This window comes from Melospiza melodia, chromosome 8 (assembly GCF_035770615.1).
Source record: "Melospiza melodia melodia isolate bMelMel2 chromosome 8, bMelMel2.pri, whole genome shotgun sequence".
NCBI classification, from domain to species: Eukaryota; Metazoa; Chordata; class Aves; order Passeriformes; family Passerellidae; genus Melospiza; species Melospiza melodia.
Window position 1 is genome coordinate 30,689,783 of NC_086201.1, and position 20,432 is coordinate 30,710,214.

General features: G+C 38.9%; 1 protein-coding gene across 1 annotated transcript in view; it reads right to left on the bottom strand.

Annotated features, from left to right (window-relative positions):
• Positions 1 to 20,432, bottom strand: part of COL3A1 (collagen type III alpha 1 chain) — a 48,870-nt gene that overhangs the window by 12,229 nt on the left and 16,209 nt on the right. The window contains exons 2-31 of the mRNA XM_063162543.1: positions 18,619 to 18,824; positions 16,936 to 16,974; positions 16,259 to 16,375; positions 14,605 to 14,676; positions 11,240 to 11,305; positions 10,609 to 10,662; positions 10,349 to 10,402; positions 9,930 to 9,983; positions 9,719 to 9,772; positions 9,340 to 9,393; positions 8,832 to 8,876; positions 8,600 to 8,653; positions 7,623 to 7,667; positions 6,840 to 6,893; positions 6,443 to 6,541; positions 6,285 to 6,329; positions 6,069 to 6,167; positions 5,252 to 5,305; positions 5,011 to 5,118; positions 3,808 to 3,861; positions 3,591 to 3,689; positions 2,470 to 2,523; positions 2,023 to 2,121; positions 1,817 to 1,870; positions 1,651 to 1,704; positions 1,096 to 1,149; positions 781 to 834; positions 516 to 560; positions 328 to 426; positions 132 to 239 (exon numbers count right to left, since the gene is read on the bottom strand). Coding sequence (XP_063018613.1) covers positions 132 to 239; positions 328 to 426; positions 516 to 560; positions 781 to 834; positions 1,096 to 1,149; positions 1,651 to 1,704; positions 1,817 to 1,870; positions 2,023 to 2,121; positions 2,470 to 2,523; positions 3,591 to 3,689; positions 3,808 to 3,861; positions 5,011 to 5,118; positions 5,252 to 5,305; positions 6,069 to 6,167; positions 6,285 to 6,329; positions 6,443 to 6,541; positions 6,840 to 6,893; positions 7,623 to 7,667; positions 8,600 to 8,653; positions 8,832 to 8,876; positions 9,340 to 9,393; positions 9,719 to 9,772; positions 9,930 to 9,983; positions 10,349 to 10,402; positions 10,609 to 10,662; positions 11,240 to 11,305; positions 14,605 to 14,676; positions 16,259 to 16,375; positions 16,936 to 16,974; positions 18,619 to 18,824 — 2,147 coding nt within the window. The remainder of the gene's footprint in view (positions 1 to 131; positions 240 to 327; positions 427 to 515; positions 561 to 780; positions 835 to 1,095; positions 1,150 to 1,650; positions 1,705 to 1,816; positions 1,871 to 2,022; positions 2,122 to 2,469; positions 2,524 to 3,590; positions 3,690 to 3,807; positions 3,862 to 5,010; positions 5,119 to 5,251; positions 5,306 to 6,068; positions 6,168 to 6,284; positions 6,330 to 6,442; positions 6,542 to 6,839; positions 6,894 to 7,622; positions 7,668 to 8,599; positions 8,654 to 8,831; positions 8,877 to 9,339; positions 9,394 to 9,718; positions 9,773 to 9,929; positions 9,984 to 10,348; positions 10,403 to 10,608; positions 10,663 to 11,239; positions 11,306 to 14,604; positions 14,677 to 16,258; positions 16,376 to 16,935; positions 16,975 to 18,618; positions 18,825 to 20,432) is intronic.

Below are 20,432 nucleotides of genomic sequence, written 5' to 3' on the forward strand. Positions count from 1 at the left end.
GCTAAATCAACAGTGCTGCTACAGAGTCTGCACCTCTGAAATCAGGCCAAAGTGAAGACATGGACAAACCCAGTGCCTTGTGGGACACTTAACATTAAATCAGCATAAAATCAAAAGTGTGTGTGTGTTACCCTCTCCCCTTTTGGTCCAGGGCTTCCAGAAGCTCCTCTTTCTCCTGGCATTCCCTGTAAACCAGGCAATCCTGTGCCTCCAGGGGGACCAGGTGGGCCAGGAGGACCCTAAGGAGTAACAAAAAATAATTATAAAAAAAAAAAATTTAACCCAAATGGTAGCAGAATAGCAGAAAAGGAAACATTCTGTGGGTACCTTGGCACCTTCTGTGCCAGCAGGACCTGGTCCACCTCTTGTTCCAGGAGGTCCTGGAGGACCTTGTGCACCACGTTCTCCTGGGATACCATTTTCACCCTGTGATAAAAAAATGAGTTATTCTTTGTTCTCAGGCTCATATTTTGTTAATTAATTTATGTCATTACAAAATTTGCTTTATTATTTACCTTTGGGCCTGGGAATCCAGGTCCTCCAATATCACCCTTTGGCCCCTGGTTATGAGAAAATAAATGTAAGTTAGCCATGAACTTTTCTTAGTACATCTACACTGTGGTTGGCACTATGTTGGCACTCCTCTATTATTCCCCCAAATCAGACTTTGCTGCTCTGAGGGGAGCTGAGAGCTGTCTGAATTTAAAACCATAATTTAGCAAGAACTTTTCATTAATTTTTATTACTTAAAAAAAAAAAAAAAAGGAATTTACTACTTACTGGTTCTCCAGGCTTTCCGTTCTCTCCAGCTGGTCCTGGTCCACCAGGCAATCCCTATATGAAAGAACAGCATTACCCATGGTACACAGATAAGTTATGCCTTTTCCATCTTCAGATTTTTGCTTTAAACACAAAGAAGTGTGGCCAACTCATTCTTGTAACTTTTGTAAAGTGGTTGATCAGTTATATTCTATTCTATTCAAAATAGGTTGATATCTGGCACTCCAGTATAAATGTTCAGATGCCTATATATATATTTAATTTTATGTGTGTTACTCTATTAAAAAGAATCAGAAAACAATGAACACACAGTACCTGGAGGCCAGGTGGGCCTGCTGGTCCTGGTTCTCCTCTCTCTCCAGAAGCTCCCTAGAATCAAACAAATGAGGAAGAAAATCCATGAACTTGCCTGAGAACACTTTAATATATAAACACCTCCTCACCACCTCTAATCTACACCTGATGATGGCATTGCACAAGCTCAAAAACCAATGTATGTTGGTGTTGTGGTTTTTGCTCTTTTCACTCCAACTCTTAGATGTGATTCAGCAGACACATTTTAATTTTACAGGAGTTTGAAATGCCATAAACATAAAAGGGAGCAACAATACATTTCTGCTAGAAAAGACCAAGAGCTCTAAATTGACTTTTCATTTCAATCTATACAAAGTACACCTGACTCAAGCTTCTCCCACCAAAGTTTTGAATATTCGTTCATTAAAACAATGGCAAAGAAGAGCTCTTTTATTTGTCTTCATAAAGGAGATTTATTTATATAATTAAAAATATTTTGCTTCTGCTAAATTCCCAGTTTCTATCTGTAGCTGCCAGACCCCCAGTCATTGCCTCAGATGGGCCCACCACACTTACAGTAGGTCCTGGAGGACCTGGAAGGCCAACATCACCATTCTTCCCAGCAAGACCCTATTCAAAGACAAAATTAGGCTATGGTTAGAAAATGATACCACTTTTGTAAGTCTCATCAAGTTATTATTAATACTGTGTCATTATTAAACAAAATATTAGCAAAACTTACAGGTGGTCCAGGGGGTCCACCAGGGCCTCTTTCTCCATTCTTGCCTGGTGCACCCTTACAGAAAAGAAAAACTACATTTGAAATACTTGTTTCTGGTCAGTGGACAATTGTCTAAAGCAGCAGAATGAGATAGCCCACTGTGGAGCAATTTAGTTTAACATTTGACTCATCAAGGATCAGCACAGAAGAGGAGAAATCCCACTCACCTCATTGCCCTTAGGACCAGGGAAACCCATCACACCAGGCTGGCCACGGGGGCCTGGAGGGCCAGGTGGGCCAGAGCGTCCAGATTCACCCTGGTTGCCCTGGAATAAGCAAAAAGAAAGGAAGATGTGGCATCTGTGAGGTGAAATAAAGCAATTCCCTGGACTCATTCAACATTGAGTGAAGGGGAGACAGTGTTCAAAACTCATTATGTGTTCTGTACTGCAACTGTGGCCCATCTACTCTGTATTTTGCACAGCACCAAATGACAGAGTTTGCAGGCTGCTCTTACAATGATGTAGCATAAAAAGGGCTCTGGTAGTTAAAGCAAACAGAGAGGAGGGAATAAATCTGGCTGTGATAACAACCTGTCATGTGGGTGCTGTGGGATTAGGGTAGGGTTGGGTCAGCAGGAGGACTGGGATAAAATATTTGCACAATGTACGTACGGGAGGGCCAGGCTTCCCATCGCTTCCAGGGCTTCCTGGAATTCCGGGCAAGCCCTGCAAATTGAAGGAAAATAAAGAGTGTTATACTTCAGTTTAAAGTGCACATTATGAAGTCTCAATTCAATATTGAAACTATTGCTTGTTATCATCCTCTTTAATAAAGATCTTCCCATTTCCCTCAGCCCATGAAGGGTGAAAATTGGAGAAAGCAATCAAATTCTGCCATTATGGGCTTATTGTTTTTTTTTTTTCTGAGACTTGTATATAAGCAAGACACCAGACATTAATCAACTAACACAAAAAAATTTCTTTCATTATGTTGGAAGAAAACCATATTTAGACGGAAAAAAAAAAAAGAAACAATTCTGATTACACACCTCTACCTGAAAGCAACACAATGTGCAACACTTTTTAATTAACTTGTTTAAATTTCTAAATATTATTTTTGTTGTATTTTAAATAGTTGATTTTCCTTGCCAATAAAATCTTGTTTAGCTCCTGGAGGCCTGTAGATGGGTTTGTGAATGTCAATCTGTTTGTTGTTAGGAGTTGTTAATTCTTAGTACAGCTCCCAGAATGTCGTTCCATGTACACTTGGATGTTATCTACACAATAGGCCCTCTCTGAAATCTTACTGATATGTACTGTAAAAAACTGACCAACAGCTTATTTGCTCTAATTACAAATAAGCAAAAATATATTACTCATGTATATTGAAATACTTTAATTAATTTTTAATTTAATTATTTAAGTCTATTTACATAATAGCTGAAATATAAACATATTTAAATAAAACCCCTAAGTACCTAATGTTAGAATTTGCTGAAACGTAAAGCGCTAAGGCAGAAAATCATCCAATGCTGACTCATATTAGAGGCATTTCTCATGGCAGGGCCTGGCATGCTCTGAGAGCCTCCCAAAGCCTCTTGACTCCATTTGTGGCAGTGTCCTGGGAATGCCCTGGGACTCTGCTCCATTACCTGTCCCACCATGAATGGATGCTACTGCTGCTTAAAGGAACTCATAGAAAGGATTTCTGGTTGGACTCCTCTACCACATCAGCTCAGATGAGCCATCTCTAACAGAGTTTATCCCATTTCCTCAGAGATGTCCTGTCTTACTCTCATTCCAGGAAGACCTGGGCCTCCATCTTGTCCACGCTCTCCTGCAGGTCCGCTGGGGCCAGGGGGCCCTGGGCTGCCACGCTCACCTGCAGGACCCTGGAAAGAGATGAGGAGATCCACAGCAAGGGAATCAGCATTGAATCTGAAATTGTCCATCCAAATTCACATGGATTCTCCAAAAGTTTGGAGGACTCCTTTGGAGGAAGATTTATACCTTTTCGCCTGGAAGTCCATTGCTACCGGGTAAGCCACGGAAGCCAGGGGAGCCCTGCCAGATAAAAAACAAATTATGGATCACAGGCAGTATGACACAGGTGATAGCAACTGGGTTGTCTTCTAAACTATTTACCATTAGACTTAGCATTATGAAAATTAATGGGAAAAAAAGAGATGAAAGTGGCATTTCAGTGTAGTAAGAAGGCTGCAAACTATTTTGCCTTTGATTGTAGTGTTCCTGTTGAAATTATAGCCTGTCCTCTATTTTTAGCTGGCCCTGAATCATTATTTATGTGTTTTCTAAAGTACTATAAAAAAGAAAAATCACATTCAGTATTGACAATTATTTTCCTCTAATTCAGTTCTGAGAAGAACTCTGTTGTATTGTTTTAATATTTATATTTGCTACTATCTTTATAAAAGAAATTTGAATTATAAATTTATGTTTATTATGATTAATTAGTTCATTATCCATCTTTGGTTTCCTCATAACTTCAGCAAACATTGCAAGCAATTATCAAGCTAGCACTTACAAATAGATCAGCACAGTTTTCTTTGTTTCTGATGGGAACAGAAATCTAAAATTTGTAATCATGTCGCTATTTATTTTGATTAAAACAATTAGTGGATTTCTCTGAGAGAATTATTAAATTTTTGGAAAATTATTTAATATAAGAGCCAATAAACCTGTTTGCAGTTGAAATATTATAACATAGACGACATCCTGACAATACTGTTGTTACTGATATTGAAGATGTATAAGCAATAGAGGTGTTGATATAAAGACATATCTTGAATGTAGAAGAATTAATTTCACTTTCCAGAGCAGAAGTTCTTTTCATTGTTTATTTTTGTTAACTGAGAAGTAATTTTGAAATTTTGATTATTCATTTCCCTTGTAGTTCTCATAGTTTATGATTGCTTCTCAGCAAAAGTCTTTTGGTAAAGCTTCCAGATATGTAAGATCACTGCTTCTTTTATATCAAAAACTGAAAGAAATTATTTTTTTTCCAACTGAGATAAATCCAAGAGCTGCAATTTAGAGGAGAAACTAGATAAGAATTCTCCCCAGTTTTGCAACCCAGTTCACATCTGGAATTTTCTGAGAAGAGACATGGAGCCAAATTTCTCCTGGAAGTGTTCTGAACTTGAGAATTTTCTGTGTCTGTCTTGGCTCAAAAGGTCATGTACCACAGCTCACCCTTTCTCCAGGGGTTCCAGGTACTCCATTCTGCCCAGGTTCTCCATTTGCGCCTCTCTTCCCTTCCTCACCAGGAGGCCCAGGAGCGCCTGGGGTGCCGTTTTCACCCTGGCAGCAACAAGAACCAAGCCCATCAGTGAGTTAGAAGTCTCCAAAAAACCAAACAGATTTTGTATGGGGAAAGATTCAGGGTTCAGGCTTCCTTCAAAGAAGTCTCTGGACACATTTTGAAATCACTTACACGCTCGCCTTTTGGGCCTGGATCTCCTTTTGCACCATCCTTACCAGGGTCTCCCTAAAAAGTAGAAAATCCTATTAAAATTATGAGTTGCAGCTGGGCATCTTTCTAGAGCTACCAGACACACTGAAATACTAGGAAGTAGACATTATATTTCAAATTATTAACTCCTTTTTTTTTATTTGTCATTCTGCAACGGAATCAGCATGCGCTGTCCGAACCTGTAAGTGGAAGCCCTGGGACTCCTTAAAAATGCAGTAAAGGAAAGAAGCGATACAATCTTAAACACCATTGAGTAAAATTTTATGTCTGTTCCTGAGCTATTTCAGACATCACTGAGTCTTTTGTTGAAAGTCCCTGACAAAGAGCTACATGTGGTGTAAGGCTGTAAGAAAAGGGCCTGCTGGGGTAAGTGACAGTGAAAGACCAGATACAACTCACAGAGTTTAGTGTGGACTCAGTCCTTGGGAATTAAAACAGGTGAAAATAAGACTGTAAAACAGATTTTGTCTGATGTAGCCATTTTACAGAAGCAGTATATTTGTTGTATCTGAATTAGTAGATAATTTAGGAAAGCAATTAGGTATTGTCAGGTATTGTCATCATATTTATGTATAATCTTTATATATAGCAACACCTAGATATATGAAACAAAATATGTTATATATTTATAAAAATAATTTCCTATTTTCATAATAAAATAATTTATTAGACTATTTCAAGTAAATAGGAGAAGATCAATGGGGTTTTTTTAATGGTATCAGGCTTACTTCCACCATATTTGTTGGTACAAGCAGTGTAAATACCATCAGTAACTCACCGGACTGCCTTTTGCCCCAGGGTTTCCACTTGCACCTGGAGGACCTGGAAGACCACGGCCTCCTGGCAGACCAGGAGCACCAGGAATACCAGAAGGTCCCTGCAGAGAGAGAACAACAGACAGAGATGAAGAGAGAGTGCCATTGGTGGACTCTACCCAGTCCAAACAGTGGCCCTCACAGAGTGCAGCAATGGCAGAGATGTGGAAAGTACCCACCATTTCACCCTTGTTGCCAGGGCTTCCAGCTCTTCCAGGAGGGCCCTGGAAAAATAAATTTAACAGAGTAACCAATGCTGCTAACCCAGGACCAGAACAAAGGGCTCTGTGAAGAGCAGGTGACAGCACCTCTTAGGTCCCAGGTTCTATTAATGTACCTGAGGCCCAGGTGGCCCAGCATTTCCCTGAGGACCAGGTTCTCCCCTCTCTCCAGGACTACCACTAACACCAGCAGGACCAGGAGGACCAGCTTCACCCTATGGAAAAAAAACCCCAGTAAAATGAGAAAATGAAGGCATTTTAGTCATCCCCAGGGCAATCAGCGTTAAATTAATGGTTTCTACCACTTGGTGGTGTTTTGTTGTGGGCATTCACAAAGGTGATGAGGATTGGGTTTGTCTCATGCTGCATATAGCACATCTGTTCTAGGCTTGCAAACAGTGTAATAGCAGCCAGGAAAAGCGGGGCTCATAAAATAATGATGTAGAGTGACATCAGCTCTGTAACTAGAGAAAGGACCAAATCCCATGTAGTTATGTGTCTTTAGTTGAATACCTTAAAACCTGGAGAGCCTGGAAATCCTGCAGTTCCAGGAGGACCTGGGGGACCCTTAAAAGTGAAAGAAATACTATTAATGCAAAAGGTAAAAGCCATATGGAATTAATCTTAAGTTTAAAAAGGGAGTCTGATTATGAGATTTTCTCTGAGTAAGGAAACACCTGGAAACTAGCAAATATAAATCATGCTGTAAAAGATGAGATTTAGCTAGTCCTAAAATATCACACCTACATCTTAGTTACTCTGACTTTTACATGTTCAGCTGAATTTCTGTGTTTTAAATTTAAAAACATGAAATCTATCATTAGGGAGATTAAGTTATAAAAAACTTTCAAAACTTGTTCTAATTATAAAAAAAGAAGGAGAAAAGAATGGCAATACAGCTGTTACACACCCAAGTGGACATGCTTAGGTTTCTAGGCAGATGGAAAAGAAAAGTATTTGGCAACTCCAGACAGCTGAATAATTTATTTGATAAGATCATTCAAAATTAGATCTTCATGAAGTGTAGCAATTCCATCCATCTACATGTTCTCTGAGAATAATCTGGGTTTGGATTTTTGCATTTCCTGATTTACAGTGTTATAGCTCTGCTATTGCCCTGTGTCTTTTAAGTATATTAACCAACAGAATGAAATATACACAATTGAGACACAATTAAATATAATGCTCATTCTCCAACAAGTGCACCCCAATTTTGCATTTGCTGGCACTGCAGAACATCTGCTAGAAGTAATTAGACTAAAGCAACACAAATACTGAAAGTCAAAGTTGCCTTACAGGTGGGCCTGCAGCTCCTGGAGATCCGTCTTTGCCATGGGCACCCTACAGAAAGAAGAGAGGTGTTGGGTACTGAACACTACCCTGGACACATCCTTTCATGTCCATAACTCAGAGACCATATTTTTGGGTCTGTTCTTTCCCACTTGGTTGACTAAGACCCAAGGATTCCTTAAATGAGAAATTCCAAAGAAATAATTGACTAAATATTTTGTGAAGGAATATCCAACACTTCACATGACTTGCACTGTGACACGAAGATGTAAAAATACATTCCTATTAAATTTCTTAAGGAAATAACAGCTACATTCACATTGTCTATGTGAATAAGTAAGATTGCAACAGATGTGTACTTCAAAGTTACAGTTACTTCTGATTCACATAAAAAACTAAATTTCACTCCAAAAACCTGATGAGCACTGATGACTTAAACCCTGTTGCCTGTCTTGTAGGCCATATGAGACCAGACCCTCTGCTCAGGTTATGCAGTGTCTGCAGAAATAGGGTGCTGGCTGTAAACTGCTTTGTTGATTGTGTTGAATGCTATGAACTAAGAATTCCTTCATAGCAAGGGATGTACCCTCTAACCCATCAAAGGGGAATTTTATAGTTTCCCACAAGATACTTCTGAGATTGCATTTTTTCCCTACCATCCCCTGCCACTCTCTGCTTCCACTCCTCCTCCCTGCTTCTCTTTGCCAAACCTGAGCATATGATGAAACACTGAACTCTTCCTCAGTGTGTAATCTATTCATTTCAAAAAGTGAAACAGGAAATAAGATGGCGAATGTGCTTTGGGTTAGAAGTGTTACATCTTTAATTGGGGACTGAAAAGTTTTCATGTGAGATTTTTTCAGATGCTATATAGTTTTTTACTCCTTTACATTACAACTGCTTTAAGGAAGTAGGGAATTCTCAACATATTGAGTCCAAATATGTGCTGCCTCTGGATAAGAACATTGTCTGCAATTACTTACAGGGCCACCGGGATTCCCAGGTCTTCCTCTTTCTCCAGCTGGACCTCTTGGTCCCTAGAAAACATTGTAAAAATGAATCTGTTAAATGGCTTCTGAAATCAGATGGCTGAGCAAAGAGACATTGCTCTTATTTGTGCCACTACTGTCCACTGCAGGTGGTAGAATAATTAAAGTTAAAAGGATGAGGAACAACTCAGTTAACATTTAAACACTCCAGGATGCACATATTTACCGGTTGGCCTGGTGCTCCGTTTACTCCAGGAAGACCAGTTTCACCCTGTTACAGAGAGAAAAGAAAATGAACTTTGGTGAGAACACTTGTTGGTTTATTCAAGGGGAAGAGACACATAAAAAAAGCCCAATTTTTTTTAGGAGCGGGGTGTCCTGAGCATGAACAGAATTCTGGGAAGTGTAAACAAGCGTCAAATCAAAAATTAAACAGGAAATAAAAATCAGAAAGACTCAGCTTTCAAAATACTATGCAGGAAAGTCAGATGACCAAGACTTGTCCCTTCATTTTGGTATCTCATGTTTATTACGGCTGAAAAATTGGGACATGGTGTGGTTCTGAATGACTAACTCCTTCACAATGATTTGTATTCTTTTCATGGAGGAATTAAATGTGCCTCTTTAATGCTTATTGTATTTTTATAATTGTTTAAAATGCAAAACACAGCTATATAACAAACAATGGCGTCATTACTCTACCTACGTAGAAAGATGACACTCTAGATTTTTACCTTTGGACCAGGAGCGCCACTGTCACCTTTGGCACCATCTTTTCCATCAAAACCCTGTGGGAAAGTAAAACCATATCTGTGAATTTTATTCCTCCTGCATTCTGGAAAACTTGAATACTCTTGGCAAATGTTAAGCCCTCAAAAGAGGCATATTTTCAATAATGAGTGCTGTCAACTGTTGGAGCCCTTTTCAGTATTAGGGATGGAGCTCTACAACTGAGGTAACCAGAAAAAAAATTGGAATATTTTTTATGGAAGTTTAGATGACATTGTGCAGAAATTAACTTTAATTCTATGATTCAGTCTTGGAAATGACTGAAAGATCACAACTGTGCAACACCATCATTCAAGGAGAGTAATCAATATACTCAATACTTACTCGTTGGCCTTTCATCCCAGGCATCCCAGGCATTCCAGGGTGTCCTTTGTGACCCTAAACAGATAAATATAGGAAGATTAATAAATAATGTACTTATTGTATGAAGGGCACAAGCCAACTTTCATTATGTGTCATGTTCACTTGACTAACTTGATATGGGAAAACAAAACCTATGATTAGAAGACAATTGTTACTGGGAGATTTTCCATACCGGTAATCCAGGGATTCCACGATCTCCATTCCTGCCTGGTCTTCCTGGTTCTCCCTGTTGAAAGAAAATAATTTTTTTGTTTAGTCTTTTGTTATTGCTTGACTTACTGGCAAAGCACCAGCTGAGGTAGAACAAGGTGAGTTGGAGTAAGTAGGTGAAACTTCCACCAAAGACAGTGGTGGTCATGCAAATCCTCTCAGGGTGACAGTTCACTCCGTCACTGCCTCCTGGAAAACAACTGCCAAAATTTATAAACTCAGCTTTTAACAAGATTCTAGTTAATTTCTAAGCTACTTCAAGAAAACCTTTACAAGAGATGATTCCAGAAAACTTATTTTTCTTGTTCTCTGTTGTCTTGCAACTTAATGAACTTTTTTCTTCCTATTTATTAATAATGGGATGAATAATAGTAAACTTACATCTTTTCCTGGTGGACCAACTGGGCCTATCATTCCAACAGGGCCTGGAGGTCCCTGTAGAAAAGCAATTAATATTAACCACAATAATAACAAATATTAAGTCTTCTTCAAGCTAAAAATGCATTAGGCATCACAAATACTTGTACATTTGACATGCACCATAATGAACAACTAGGATAAACTGCAAAATTTCCATCCACTGCCGAGGTGACGCAGATTCATGTGTTTAACATGCACAGAGCTACTGAATGGATACATACGGGAGGGCCAGGTTGTCCTGGTTCTCCAGGGGAGCCCTGGTATCCAGCAGAGCCCTGGAATGCAGCAAAAAACTCAGTCAAGATGTGAACAGCTACATGCACCATTCCACAGTGCAGTTATATTTTATATAATTTCCCATAATTGTAAGGAAAACTGTAGTCAGGTCAGTCAACAAATGACCAAAGGTGAAATTCCCAGAAACAGGTAGAACATGCCTCCATGAAAACAGAATTAAACTGCTTCTCTAAAAGGAGATGGATGTTGAAAAACTCAGACCCTTGGTGTGTTCACTGAATGTGTATCCACCTCCCTTTACCCCCTGTTAATATTTTGCATGTATAGACATTTGGGAATGTCAGGCAGTGGCATGACTTCAAATAATGTTAACTGACATCCCATGGACTTGCAGAGATCTCAAGGGGTACACGAGGATTTAAGTGAGCACAGTATATTCACCTCAGCTCTTGAGCCTTGGTGATGGCACAGCCCAAAATGACATTTATGCACAAAATTCTTCAGCATAGTGTCCAGATTTATCAGTTGAAAAGGTGCTTGATGTTCATGACAGAGAAAAGGAGGAGGTCATGTAAAAGAATACAAGATGATTACAAGAGGATTAATGTTACTTACAGGGGGACCTGCATGTCCAGGTGGGCCAGGGGGGCCACTGGGGCCAGGGGGTCCTGGAAAGCCACTCTACAGCATAGATTAAAAAACAGTAGTTACATTAATGTAATATAGCTATGGAACTTAATATAGTTGCAATAGCCATCAATAACTGTGAAATAAAGTTTTACATAATTCAGAGAAAAGTCCTCGGTGACCTGCACTTGGTGCAGTAAAAAGGAAGCAGCAGTATATTCACACAGTGCTGAAGAAATTTATTGTCTAGTTGTCCATTCAGAAAAGGCTTCACTGGGTTGCTCCTTGCAGGCTTGGCTAACATACTCCCAAGGAGTTTTCAGAGCTGCAACTTTTAATTTTTGAGACAACACTGCCCTTCTCTAGACCCCAGAGGGATGCTCAGAACTCTGCTTTTCAGCTGCCTGAAGGGGAAGAATGGAAAATAGAACTGAATTTCTGTTAGACAGAGAAAATGAGTGAAATGAGTGTCAGCTTCTCTGCCCTGTAACTGAGCTTAATTAGCCAACACTAGAGACTCGTCGTGACCTAGGGATACACTGAATTAAGGCCATACTTTTGTTGTATTCAGTAAGGCAAACATTTCCATCAGTGAAATATTTTCTGAGCTTTAACAGTACGAAGCCATAAGAAATAAATGAGGTCTGAACTAATCAAACCTCAATATTTCTACTTCTTGTAGCAACAACCACAGAAGCATTTGATACTGCAAAACAGAAAACATTTATAAGTTAGCACAGTGGTCTACTGCAGCTATAGGGCATTCTTTAAAAGAAAGCTTTTATTAAATTAAACTCTTCATGTGTTTTCTATAGCCAAAAGAATCACATGTATGGATGATATGAGGATCACTGTGTGCTTCAGTACTGGCAGAATATTCCATGGTTAATATTGCACGGAATGTATTTCACAGGATTTTGCCATATGGTGTCAGAAAAGGTCATGTATTACAATTTCATGAACCTAATTTTCATAATACAAGATTATCAGTATTGCTGTACTATACTGGCATATGTAGGACAGTACACTACTATATAACAACAAAAAAAAAATTAGTTCACAGTTGTCTTTTGTCTAAAAAAGTGTGCCATGTTAATATTTGCAATTTTCTAGGAGAGAAGTACAGCAAGGGGCAGAGCTGCGAGGGCTTGGGAAATGGGGCTGCCTCTGATGTGAATACCATGAACAGTCCCTGTTAATTGTTAGAACTCATTTGGTATAAAGTAGCTATAGATCCAACCAGAATTAAAGCCACAAACTCATAAATAGCAATCAGTCAATGAGACATATGGCTATAAACAAATGAGATATAATCTTTTTCAAGTTACACACTGAGGAGATAAACTGATAGTTAGGGGTGTGCTTGCTGCTAGAATTTCCAGATTTTGAACAGATGAGCATCCTCCAGTTAGAGAATGTGCGCTGGTGGAAAGAGACAAAGACAATATGTGGAGGTTACATGGGCAAGTGAAGAGAAACTGTGATGTAAAACACAAAACCAGTCTACAAGTGGTGTAAAGCCATGGGAATGAATACAGCAATGGAGAGATGTGTGACTGAGGAAATACCAGGCATGGTAACCACACACAGACAATGTTGCTACTATATATTATTGTTTTGGTAATATTCCAAATTATTTTGGAATAAATTATTATTTATTCCAAAATTATTTCAGCTATTCCAAATTATTTCAAAATTGGTGCTATACTATGATGTTGCTACTATATTTTATTGTTTTGCTAGTATTCCAAATTATTTCATTTTGGATATTTATTCATTAGGAGTATTTAAATTAAAATGGATAAATTTACAAAATAATAAAGAAATTACTCTATGTAATGAAAATGATAAACATTATTTAGCTCTAGTGATTTCAGCCACATCTGCCTGTAACTGCTGGTACTTGCTTTGAGGTCATGTATGCTATGATACAATAGAAAAGCCTTTATGACCTGAAAATATACAGACAGCTCTGAAGATGTTGCAGGGTGCTCAATAAAGTAGTTTGGTGGTTTTTTTTAACCTGAGTCCAGGAGTCAGAGCACAAGAAATCACTAATCACTTCCAGGGAAAAAGCCAAAATAGAGAGGAGTTAACCACAGTTGTAAACTGAAGGTGCCTCTGCTATCTGCCTGGTTCAGCACATCCCATATTAAGGCACCAAGTAGCAGAATGTAGATGGCATAACAGCTGTGGGTGAAAACTGTGAGGAGTGAATATGAATAAATGAATAAACAAGGACAAAAATGGATGGTTGAAGAAAAATGCATGGATGATCATATTAGCAAATGCGGGAGGTAGAAATAGATTAAAATGAAGGTGAGAAAATAATGACTATATTTCAGGAAAAAGAGCTGTTGAGATTAGTAAACCTAATTTCACAAGATGATCGAATGGAATTCCTCTCCTCTCCTCCCTCCATTTTCTTAGAACTGCCTTACAATGCTGCAACATGTGATACCCAAACCATGTTATGCAGAATTGGGCTGAAAATAGTGATTATGCCTAATGAAGCACAGCCAATTTCCAGTAGCAGCAATTCACCACACCCTCTCTGTAGCAGATTGCCTGAATCAAGAACACTTCATGCTATCTCTAAATCCCAGTCCCTAAAAGGAGAATAATCAGTTGCAACATTCAGATTTATATTAGTCATGAAACATAGCTCAGGTACAGCTCTTTGAGGCAGTCCATGCTTTTTCTCACTTAAAAACCTGAAAATCTTGGACCAGGTCTAGCAGGCAGATGCAGCATCCTTAGTACACAGTCTGAGTAGCCGTGGGTAAAAAATGGTAATTGTAAAAAGAAAAAGTGAAAATATTTTGAGTTTTGGAATGAACAAAGTTTATAAGAAGGGTTTACTCACTTGTTATCAGGCAAGTTTGAATTGTGGAAAAGTTAGCATGTGGAATATCATACTCAGTAAAGACAAATTATACTGAGTGGGTGAAGGAAGATTAAAGGCAGTGGAAGAGGTAAAAATTGTTGGAAGGAAGGAAAGAAATTAGGGGAAGAATATCAAGTAGATAAACAAGGAATGTACATGAGAGAGAAAAGGAAAAATATTTAGGTAGTGTAAGAAGGTGAATCACAGACAGATCAGGAAAAGGAAGGTAAGAAACTGAAGAAAGAAAGTGGAAAATAAAAAATCCAGATAATCTATAGCTACTTTCTAGAACAGTGTTGTTGAACAAACTGGTACCTTACATCAAATTCAACTTGCAATAATTGAATGAAAACTTACATTGTTAGATTAAAATCAGAATACATACACATCCAAGGTATAATCTATGAGCAGAAAATGTGTTCTTTAAAAAGAAGAAAGGACACAAAAAAAAGCTCTATCATCTTACAATGGGTTGTGGGTACCCGATACCAGCTCCACCAGCCTTCACATCATAGGAGTCATACTGTGGAGAAAAACTCTGTAAAAGAAATAGAGAAAAAAAAAAAAAAAAAAAAGAGGAAAAAAAGAAAAAAAAAGAAAAAAATGTAATTGCTACAATTCAAGTATTTTTTATAGTGGTACAGTAAATGCATGAAAATAACTCATTTGTGTCTGCTGAGTAGTACTAGCTTGGCCTATAGCTGCCACATATTTACATAAGAGAATCCCAGACAGTGTCTTCGTGTCTTCTTTCTGAGGTCATGGTGACATTAGCTCTCCATGCTGGGCACATTCATTTCTCTTCTTGACAGCTTGTCCTTAGCTGAATCACAAAATTACCTTTCCCTCTCCTTTTACTCTGGTTTGACTCCTTCTTAGCTCCTTTCCCCAGTTTCTCTGTCCCTTTTCTGTCGGACTTAGTTGTCACTCAAGGATGTTGATAAAATATTTGTTGTTGCTCCAAAGAGCACAGCTGCTTATTATTATCATTATAATTTTCCTGATTTCTTTTACCTGTGCCTAATGAATGACTCATTTCACATGAGCAGGCAGTCAAATCATGTGGCATTAGTGCAGTGATGCATTATTGGCCCACAGGTGGTTGAGCAGGAAGGGCTGAACACATGCAGTGTTCTGCCTGTTCCCCCAAAGCACTGTGGATCCAGCTCCTGCACTAACCAGGTCAGGATCCAACAGCACATCTTTGATACAGGGTTGGAATGGAGGGCTAATTCAGCCTGTTTTCCTCTCCTGTGTTTGCCTCTCCAAACCCCAAACCAGTGTCACTGGTGCCCACTGGGACTGGTAAACTGATCCACAGCTCAGTCCTGCAGAGGCAATCCCTTTCAGGATTAAATCAAAATGAGACATCTTGCCTCACTTTCTGGCTTACCTGGGAGTGGGAAGCATATGTGGAAGTTATAATCAGTGTACTCAAAAGTAGCAATGATTTTAACAGGCACCATTTATCAGCTTTGTGCTAAAGAAGTCCCATCTTGTAACCCTGGGCTTGGTGGCCTGCATGGATGACAGTGTCACCCTGTAACAAAGCCCTGCCTGGGGCTCAGGGCTGATTAACTTCAGTTACAATCAGCTCTCTTGCTGGTGTGCCCAGCTCTTCTGAAGTGACTTCAGCATGCAGTGAGCCAGAAATAAAGAGGCACCATGACAAATAATACTTGCATGGCACCTCCCTGCCAGCAGAGGAGCAGTGCTTCAGTCTAGTCTTGTTGGAATGTTCTGTTATTAAACATGAATTGATGAAATATAGGAAAATAGGAGACTTCCCTAACTATTAAGCTTATGGGGAAATTCTCCATCAGACTCTTTCTGATCAGATTATTTCTGAGTTACCAAAGGCTTCAGCAGATCAGCCCCCAAAAGTTTTAAAAAATAAGGTAAGGCATATATTTAATTGCACTTCAAAGAAATTTTATGGACAAACCCTCAAAACAACATCAAAACCCCACGTACCACCCATCTCTATTTCCCAAAGGCACAAATGGGATGGATGCCACCAAAAGCAAAGCATCTGGGAAGGTGCAAGGGACAGGTGCCTACAGCATTACTTTGCATGGCTATGAGCAACAAGGGAGAAGCTGAACATAACAATGACTTACACCTCCACTTATACTGGGACACGACTGGCAGATTCCAGGGGGCCCAGGAGCTCCAGGGCTCCCTGGCTGTCCTGGTGGGCCAGGGGGACCATTTCTGCCTGGCACTCCAGGAGAACCCTGCAAAGACACAAACACAACAGATACAGATGTTGTCACTCGCCTCCAGCTGCACAGACATGGAGGGACAAACCTTTCCATTCATAACAAAGGCTGTGTGTCTGTGGTGGGAAACCTCTCCTAAACAAGGCCACAACCAAACATTCAGGAAAGACAGACAAAATTCACACATGGAAACACTTGGTTAATGGAACCTAATTACAACTGATACATAATCAAACTCATCAGAAATATTTAGCAGTTCAGTTCCTGAATCTGAAATTATTACTGCTAGTAGAGACTTAAAGATGTTTTTTCCTCCTTCTTTAAAGAAATACAACAAAATATAACAAATCTGATACAGTTTGGACTAAATTCTGTTCTTTCAGTTTAAATTTTTGAGAGTCTTGTTGAAGCCAAACTTCTACTTCAGAATAACTATATGGTACAGTCCTGCTGCAGACAGTTCAGACATAATGAAAACAGGATATCCTGGCAGCTTGAATGGGATACGTAGCACTAGAGGAATGGGGTCTTGATTTTGTTCCTTTCTTTAGGGAAAAAATAAAAGCTGCACTTACAGGGTCTCCCTTGGGGCCTCGGCTGACTACTCCAGGAGTCTACAAAAAAATTAAAAAAAAGGGAAGGTAATTAAATCAAGAATCAAAATAAAACAAAAAAACTGCACATGTAAATAAGAGCAAAATGCTTAAACATTTGATATAGTTTTCTCACAAGAATTCCATTAATGCTTATTCAGTATATTTCATGAATTCCATTAATGCTTATTCAGTATATTTAAAAGCTGTAGGGTTTTTGGTCAGTCAATCTACTAATGCTTGGATCATTCATAGAATTAGACCTCTCCTAGAGCCAAGAACATGGCACTTATGAATTCAGTACAGCTTTGCCATTGAGTGCCATGGGGACAGAATTCCACTGTGGAATGCTGTGACAGTTTTCTTGCTTCCTTCTCACACCAGCATGTGAAGTGTGATGAGCTAATTTTAAATTCTCAGATCTACTGCTGCAATTTATTTATTTTTCAATTAATAATTCAGTTACATGTTACTACCTGGATTTTTAATTTTTGTGTTCAGCTGCTACCTTCAGTAGCAAAGAATATTCAGCTGAAATAATCTTGGATCTTTCAACATGGCATTTCCCTATACACCACCCAAGGTCATCAGGACAGCTTCCAATGGCCTGACCAAACTGCTACATCAAAGAGAGATGCTGGGGGAAGAGTTCACATGTTCTTCATTATCAGGAAATCCAGAACTTAAGAGTCTCTAAACAAAGAGAGGGAGGTTACTTAAATCTCCAACATGCTTTTCTATACCACTCCTTTCCACCTCTCAACATGTTCAGTGAAGTAGCTCAGAGGACCCTGGGACCAGTGGAGTACTGCAAGTGAGGTGCAAATAAGATTAGGTGACATATCTGTGTGTGACATATCTGTGTGTGACAATCCATGTGTAAACAGATGTGCTGTAGAGCTGCAGAAATGCATCTTCTCTCTCTTCCTCACATCTCTTTCTTATTTTGTAGATAAGGATTTTTAATGTGTCTGTGGCAACCTAGGTACTTTGACAGAACCTCATGGATCTTTAACATTGGTGAAATGTTCAGATAAGCTGAAAGCTCAGATAGCTGGCTCACTCACTGAAAGACTTAGGAAGGGAGCTTGGCATGTACTAACATTCTTGATTTTCCTGAGGCTAAATTGCTGCAACTGGTCTGTATAATGTTGGTGTCTGTAAAAAGATGATGATAAATTAGGTATGTACAGTATAATCACCTTTCCTTTACAGGGCATTAAGTCAGCAATAAGACTGCAAAAGGAAATTCACTCTGTGATGATGTAGAATTGAGTTGATGAGAAATGAAGACACAGAGATGCTATTAAAGTTCTCTAATTTTCTTTGACTCTGTGTTGGCATTATTTTCATCTATATGGATTGAGTATTAAGTCAAAAATAAGGTGTTTGCTTTATTCCTATGCTTTTCCATAAAATGAAAAATGTAAATCCTAGCTGCTGCTCTCTGTCCCTTTCTACTATTTTGGTGTCTGTTGTCTACACAAAACTGAGTTGAAAGACTTAATATTATCAGCTGCATTGTCCATCCTAAGTATTTGCCTAAATTCAGAAAGTGGCATTGAAAAGAAAAGCATTTAAGAATATCTAAGGCAAAATGATTTGAGGTTGATGTGTATCAAGAAGGCAGCACCACCAAAGAAACAACAGTGAGAATAAACTTACTCTTGGAGGTGGTGTTGTTGTTTGTGGGCAAACTGGGCAGCACTCTCCAAAAGGGATCTCTGGGTTGGGGCAGTCCAGCTCCTGATCATCACAGATGATGTCATCGCAGAGAACAGATCCCGAGTCGCACACGCAGATTTGGCATGGCTCTGGTTTCCAAACGTCCCTGTCAGCATAAGCCTGCCCAAGATGGGTACATCCTGTGACTGGAAAGAGAGACAAAATTGTGTTGGATATTATTTAAAATGTGTTTTCCAAATTACAAATGAGTAACATGAAAGCTGTTGGATAGTTTGTTTGGTTTCCTGGTTCATGCATGTGAAGCAAAAGGCTAAATGCTGCTCTTCAGGCACTGAGGGATCTGTTACATTAATTGCAGAGTCTGCTCTGAGTTTATAAACAGGCATCAGTGGAAACCTCCTGGAGCTGAGCCAAAGCCCAATTAAATCTCTGATAATCTTCTGTCTTGAGTAATTTTAGTGTCAGACAGAATTACTGCCTAATTAACAATCAAATTCTCTGCTGCAGCTCAAGAGTAAATGTGCCTAAGCTCTCCAGCAAGAGTGCCACTGGCCCCACGTGCCAACAGGAGCACTTGCACATGGATGTGGGATAAGCCATCTGTCCAGCACCAGCCCCTGTCTCCAGCATCTTGCATTAATAGCTGCCACCAAGGGGCTTCAAAGAGTTTTTGAAAGCCAGAGCATGTGACAGATCTGAAAGAACGCTCATGTTAATTGCCCAAATGGTTTGCAATTATTGTATCAGCTAGCCTGCTCAAATGTTACAAGTGTCTTTTTTTTCAGAAAAAAAGATTGTTCATCTGTAATAATCATGGCTTTGTGAATTCCTTCCAACAGCTGTTTTACTGGTCAAACTTTTTATAGACTATGAATATGAAAAGGTTGACAAAAACTGCCTTGACACATTAAATTTTGGGACGGTATTTTCCTAGAAAAACACAATCCAGACAGCCAGGTCATTTAAGAACCCAGTGTAAAATAACACTGAGAGCATCTAATTTGAGTTTTACAAGCTCATTTTAAATTTTGTAGATGTTATTAGAAGTCTTAGATTGCAAACATAAGTATCACTGAATGTCATGAACAATTTAATTTTTTTTTTTCATGGATAGTTAGATTTTCATGGATAGATTTTTTTTTTCATGGATAGTTAGATAGATAGATATTTTTTCACGGATAATTAAAAATAATTCAGTTTATAAAAACAACATTGTGGAGAAAGAGCTATTTTTGTGCCTACATCATTCTTAAAACTTTAATATGAGGATAATTTACCTACTATACACTACCCTTCAAAAAGAGAAAGAAAATGACAAAAGATGAAATTCAAATCTCTGACATTAAAATTGCCACTGGCTCCAGGCAGAAATTTCTGAATATCATCAAATTGTAATGGCCACAATTATCTAGTATGAGACTGAGCCCAAATTTATTGCAGTTTGTTCCTATGGGTTATGCAGTCCCCCCTTTTTTTTCCTTCCTGCATCTTTAATCTTTGTTTTTATCTTTCCACCACTGCATTAGCACCCTGGTCTCATTTTTTTCCTTTTTCTTCCTCTCTGTATTTGTGGGTGAGTATCCCCATTCCACACCAATGTTCTTTGGCAATGTGCACACTTAGATGTGTTTCCTTTCTTCTCATGCTTCCTCTGCATTTCACCCTTCCCATAACACATAACTTCCCTTTTCATCTTCTGCAAATCCTTTCATTTTGTACCGGAGCAGTTCCCCTTCTTTACTGTCATGTGCTCAGCTGAGCTTGGTTTGCTCCTTCTGCTCCCTTCCCACTTT